The sequence below is a fragment of the Verticillium dahliae genome, genomic scaffold (assembly GCF_000150675.1).
Source record: "Verticillium dahliae VdLs.17 supercont1.5 genomic scaffold, whole genome shotgun sequence".
NCBI lineage: Eukaryota > Fungi > Ascomycota > Sordariomycetes > Glomerellales > Plectosphaerellaceae > Verticillium > Verticillium dahliae.
The window spans coordinates 631,369-637,368 of NW_009276938.1; the positions used below are offsets into that span (position 1 = coordinate 631,369).

The window sequence follows — 6,000 nt, forward strand, 5'->3', positions numbered from 1 at the left end:
ACGCTAGCGCCATCCGTAGTGGGGTGCCGCAGAGAAAAAGTTCTGGGACGCCCTGAAGCGTCCAGGAAAATTTTGGACTGGAGCTCTTCTTCATCAAGCCGCGCCTTGCCCATCCATCCGTCTGCCTGCCTCTTGACAATCTTCAACGCAAGTTTCTTCATACCTTGCAACGAATTCCGTCCACCTCTCGGATCTTGCTCCTACCCCCACACGAACACACATCCAAGATTCCCTTCACCTCGCGCGCATTCACTTTCGCGTGACCCTTTCAAAGTACCTACTTCTTAACCTCTTTAATTCACATCAGATCAACAAGATGGCTCCCCAGCCTGTCGCCATCTATGGCCTCGAGGTCCGCCCCGGCAAGCTGACCCCCGCTGGTCCCAACTTCCCCGCCGGCGTAAGTCTTCCATTATTTTCCTACTCCTCAAAAGAGCTCTGTGGCTGCTATCGCCGCGGTTCATTCTGCACATGCGCACCGCGGCAAGTCGACATGCGCACGTTCGGTTTGACCGTGGCCTTGGCCTGACTCTGTATCATGTCGCTTGCTCGCTGCCTTTCCAGCAGTCCATGCTGTGCTCCCCAGCTTGCTCATCGCATCAAATACTAATATGCTCTCAGTACCGCATCACCATGGCTGCCATTGACCCCACCAGGCCTGAGGGTCCCGAAGACGAGGACTCTGAGATCCCCTCCAAGCCTCTCGCCGTTCTCCGTCTCCTGAAGATGCCCCTTGACGACGATGAGGAGGAGGACTCTGATGACGAGGAGATCGACGAGGAGTACCTCAAGGCTCTTCTCGCTGCTTCCCCCGACGACGAGGAGGACTCTGACGAGGAGGCCAACGGCGGCCCCAGCGACCCCTCCAAGAAGAAGAAGGGCGCTGCCCAGCTGATCGCTGCTCTCAAGGGCGAGGACTCTGACGAGGATATGGCCGAGTCCAAGACCAACGGCAAGAAGGGCAAGGGCAAGGCTTCCGACGAGGACGATGAGGATGATGAGGAGGACAGCGACGATGAAGACTCGCCCGACCAGCTCGAGCAGTACGTCCTGGCCACCTTTGACGGTGAGCGCGTAAGTCGAGACCCGACCACAGCCCCTCCTTTGCCCGCGCACTACTGACAACCCGACCAGCACTTCCAGCAGGCTCTCGACATCTCCGTCGGCCCCAACGAGCAGGCCTGGTTCCTTGTTGACGGTCACTTCTCCGTTCACCTGACCGGCAACTACGTTGTCGACGACGACGAGGAGGATGACGAGGATGAGGACGACGAGGATGAGGAGGACATGTACGACCTCGCCTCTGATGAGCTCCTCGGCGGCGAGGACAGCGACGAGAGCGATGAGCTCGACGGTCTCGACGACCCCCGCGTCATGGAGGTCGATAGCGAGGACGAGGAGGCCCCCAAGCTCGTCGAGGTCAAGAAGGGCAAGAACAAGCGCGCCGCCGAGGAGGCCGAGGGTCTCGATGACCTCATCACCAAGGACGACGCCAAGCTCTCCAAGAAGCAGCAGAAGAAGCTGAAGAACAACAAGGGCGAGGCCGTCGAGTCTGAGGAGCCTAAGAGCAAGGCCGACAAGAAGGTCCAGTTCGCCAAGAACCTCGAGCAGGGCCCTACCGGCTCTGAGAAGAAGGGCAAGGCCGCTGTCGGCGTCAAGGTCGTTCAGGGCGTCACCATTGACGACCGCAAGATCGGCGAGGGCCGTGCTGTTAAGAACGGTGACACCGTTGGTGTCCGCTACATCGGCAAGCTCGAGAACGGCAAGGTCTTCGATGGTAAGTTGATCACTGGATTCGATCACACAAGAGATTGACCAGCTAACACTTTTCTCTCTTCAGCGAACAAGAAGGGCAAGCCTTTCTCCTTCAAGGCCGGCAAGAACCAGGTCATCAAGGGCTGGGACATTGGTATCCTCGGCATGACCATTGGTGGCGAGCGCCGCCTCACCATCCCCGCCCACCTGGCCTATGGCTCCAAGGGCCTCCCCGGCATCCCCGCGAACAGCACTCTGCAGTTCGATGTCAAGCTTCTTGAGATCAAGTAAAGGAAGAGAAAATGAGATAGTGGCTCGGGCTGTCCGACGCCACGCTCCACTGTTGCCGCCGCCGCCGCCTGAAACTAACCACGAGCCTGCATTGGGTCTTGCGGCGGCTGTATCCTACATACACTCGAGCAAAACCGGGTCGACTCTGTCCCGGCTGCTCAGCCACTTTTCGGCCTTTCCTTTATATTCTCATCACCGCAATGCCGTGTTGAAGAGTCTCCGACCTGCGGCGGCCCGCGATCCTCATGACGCGGTCCATGTCGGATGGGATGACGAGGCGAGGGCTCTGCATTGCATTGGTCGGCGTCAGGGGGTAAAAGCTGTTTTTTGCTTGATTTCCTTGGGTTAAGTCTGCCTAAGTCTCGAGTCTGCCTTGCCGTGTGGTAGATAGATGGTCTGCTCGAGTGGCAATGAACTGAATCTTGAATACTTGGCTGTCTGATCTTGTGTGCGTTGTGACTGATGTGTGCGTTGAGTCATGGGATCTGGAGAAGGAGAAGACGACTACGACAGTGGAGGGGCACTGCTGCCAAAGACTGAGGAAATTGGCGGCCATTATGGCGGTTTCCACTCATCTGGGGCAATCTTGCGACTGACCAAGGAGAAGCAGGTAGATTTGGAACAAGGAAGGTGCTGGCCATGAAACGCCTTCTCTGGCAGATACATGGCTCTCCCGCCATCACCGGCCTTGCTCTGCAAACTGCTCACTCGCGGCAGCCGACTTCCCTTCCTTTCCTACAACCTCCCACATCCATTTCGTAGCATCAGCTGTTGGCGACATCGCCACGGAAGACGTTCCCAATCATTACATTTGCATGGCTCGTTTATCGGTCTCTCCTTCGTTATCCCCCATATCATAAATCATTCGTCGTTGCACTGCGGGATACGCACCGTTGTACCCCGAACACTACCAGCATGCAGTCTGCGTTGCCCTCTCCGCACCCTGGCTTTGGTCAACCAGGCCAGCATGCTCACAGCAGCGGCATGGAAACAAGCTCCCTGCCTTCAACGAGCCAGAGCCGCGGAATCGCGGGCAGAATCCACAGCAAACTATATCGCGTCTCAAAGCATCGTGGTACGAGCAGACTCGGCCACTGCCAGCGAAAAGCGAGCCATACACTAACAGGCACAGGTCCGAGCTCGCTGATACCTTCCCCTGCTTCGTCTCTCAAAGGGCTGGTCAGGCAGAATTCTTGGTTCTCTGCTCTGCAGCCCAAAAGCCTTCCCGAATTCGCTCGTCATTTCGTCGGTGCTCGTGCGACAGGACAGGCTTCGACCGACGGCGATAGCAGCTCGTCGCCGAGTGTCATCCGGTCCTCGCCCAACGACACGCAAGTTTCCACACGCCAAACCTCGATTGGCTCGAGCCTGCGTCGCACTTCCCAGTTTGATCGAACGGGCCAGCGTGCACAGTTTGTCATGGACGTCATCAGGTAGAACCATATGAACCCTGGCGTAGAGGTCCCCGTGTTGTTCTATCCCCAGGACGTCAAGGTTCGGGCAATGGAGAAGGCGGCCACTGCCAAGGCTCACTTTGAGACGTACTACAATGACTTGTTGCAGGACGGTCCGTCACCTCGCTCCGCAAGGCTTGATGGGATGAGGTCCGTCCTAGATAGCAGCCCCATGGTACTACCTGAAGACAGGAAGGAGCTCGAAACCGCCTTCTTTCAACAGGAGACCCATCATCTGCGGCAGTCCAGGGTTCTGAAGTGGGAAAGTCTTCGCGCTGCTAATCGCCTTGTCGATAACGGCCAAGGACCATGCGTGAAGAACTACTCGACGCTCAAGAACTTGGGCAAGGGAAGCTTTGGCGTTGTACGCCTGGTTCGAGAAAAAGGTGACGGAGACCTCCAGAGCGGTCAACGGCGCCAGAAGAATGTGTACGCCATGAAGGTGATCAGAAAGACAGACATGATCCGCAGTTCCCAGGAAGGCCACCTACGAGCCGAGCGGGACTTCCTCATTGCGTCCGAGACCTCTGAATGGTGAGGCAGCCCAGCATCAGCGCTGTTGGTGTACCATTTCGGATGTACTGATATTTTGCAGGATAGTCCAGTTGATATCCAGCTTTCAGGACGCTACGAACCTTTATCTCGTCATGGAGTACATGCCCGGAGGCGACTTTCTTGGTCTTCTCATCCGCGAGAACATCCTGGAGGAGCATGTTGCCCGCCATTATGTCGCTGAGATGGTGGTTTGCGTGGAGGAGGCCCATCGTCTGGGCTTCATACATCGCGATGTCAAGCCTGACAACTTTCTCATTGATGCCCATGGCCACCTGAAAATTTCCGATTTTGGACTGGCCTTTGACGGTCGATGGCAGCATGACACGGCTTACTACCTCTGGCAACGCGACGACCTCATGCGTAATCTGGGCATCGCTGTCGAGGGCGATGCGACCGATCAGAAGGAGGACACAAAAACGTCAAAGGCGCACAAGCGCCACCAAGATCGGGTCGAAAGAGAGAGGCACAAGCCTCCATCCTGTTTCCGGGCGAATGCTGAAGGCGGTGAACAGATCCCCCTCGTCGGCAGCCTGCTAGATTGGCGGGCCACCAGAAACCGCACATACGCCAAGTCTGTTGTTGGCACCAGCCAGTACATGGCTCCTGAAGTGATCGAGGGGAAGAGATATGATGGGAGATGCGACTAGTAGAGTATTGGCATCATCCTGTACGAGTGTCTGTACGGGTGCACGCCGTTCCTTGCTGAAGGAGGCCGTCATGACACGAAGAAGAAGATCCTCGTAAGTGGTCAATGCAGGTTTGGGTTGGCATGTTGTTGATTGCAGTATCCTAGGCCCACGATGCATCGACCTTTGAATTCCCGCGAGACATACCCGGCGTCAGTTACGAGTGCCAGCACCTCATTTTACAGTTGCTTCAGAACCAAGAATGCCGGTTGTCATCTCCAAAGTACCGCAGCCAAGATCCTCTTGCACCACAGCACTATGTGTTTGCCGAGGACGATGCGATCGACATCAAGAACCACCCCTGGTTTCAGTATCTTGATTGGAACCATCTGCACCGGATGACGCCTGGTTTCGTACCACACCTCCATGCGTCGGACGATACACGCTACTTTGACGAGGATGAGCCCGTCTCGGACTGGTCAGAGACGGTGGAGTCGGAAGAACCCGTCATTTCGCCGCACAAGATGAAGCGACTGCTGCGGCGTGAAGGGTTCTGCAGCCGGTCCATTGGCAGCTTCATGGGGTACATTGCAACGCCTTTCGACACGACAAGACTACGGCAGATTGACCAACGAATTGAAGGCAAGGCGCACTTCAGCGAGGAAGACAAACACGTCCTCAAGTATCTCGTGCGAAAGTTTGGATGCAAAGAGCGCAAGGGGGCGCGGGACATTCTTCTGCGAGACCCCACGACGCGGCGAGACGTCATGAACGTGCGAAAGCAGAAGGCTTTTGTCGACTACACGTGGAAAAGGGCGCCGGCGCCGCCTTGCCTGCCGGTTGCCGCGGTAGACGATGATGGCGTGTGCTACCATGAGGAGATGACGGAGACGTACCAGCAGGAACGACACGCGTACGAGGCCTATGCTGCACAAGGGACGTACTGGGAACTGGATGGACAGTATGAAATAGGTGGAGGCCCGTACGCCATGGTCAACACCATGTACTGGCAGGGGCAGCAGCAGTACGAGCAGCGGCTCGACAGACCGTACTTTTGGGACGGACAGTATCGATAGAGGGTGGGCTTTGAGAGGTGTGCCTGATGGCAAGACGGAGGGCGGCGGCCCGAGGTCCCAGACCCTGAGTATTGTTAGAAGGAGTAGCATCAATTAGTATTTGTTACGATGTGCTTGTGCGCTGTGTAATGCTGTGTAAGGGGTGAGGAATGTAGGTCTACTGGAAGGAGATTAGGCTGTCTCTTTGATGGCCCGAGCGCGGTCAGAGAGGACGAACAATACGAGGAGTTGAGAAGATTAGGA

General features: G+C 56.5%; 2 protein-coding genes across 2 annotated transcripts; both read left to right on the plus strand.

Annotated features, from left to right (window-relative positions):
* Positions 1 to 316: 316 nt before the first annotated feature.
* VDAG_03175 (FK506-binding protein) lies at positions 317 to 2,046 on the plus strand (the record flags this gene model as incomplete). Its single annotated transcript, XM_009657040.1, has 4 exons — positions 317 to 400; positions 622 to 1,074; positions 1,135 to 1,777; positions 1,841 to 2,046. The coding sequence occupies 4 exons, from the start codon at positions 317 to 319 to the stop codon at positions 2,044 to 2,046; spliced, it is 1,386 nt and encodes a 461-aa protein (XP_009655335.1).
* A 1,443-nt stretch (positions 2,047 to 3,489) lies between these two features.
* On the plus strand, positions 3,490 to 5,757 carry VDAG_03176 (serine/threonine-protein kinase cbk1; the record flags this gene model as incomplete). Its single annotated transcript, XM_009657041.1, has 5 exons — positions 3,490 to 4,034; positions 4,096 to 4,504; positions 4,568 to 4,647; positions 4,708 to 4,795; positions 4,849 to 5,757. 5 exons carry the CDS (start codon positions 3,490 to 3,492, stop codon positions 5,755 to 5,757), a joined length of 2,031 nt encoding a protein of 676 aa, XP_009655336.1.
* Between the last annotated feature and the right edge of the window lie 243 nt (positions 5,758 to 6,000).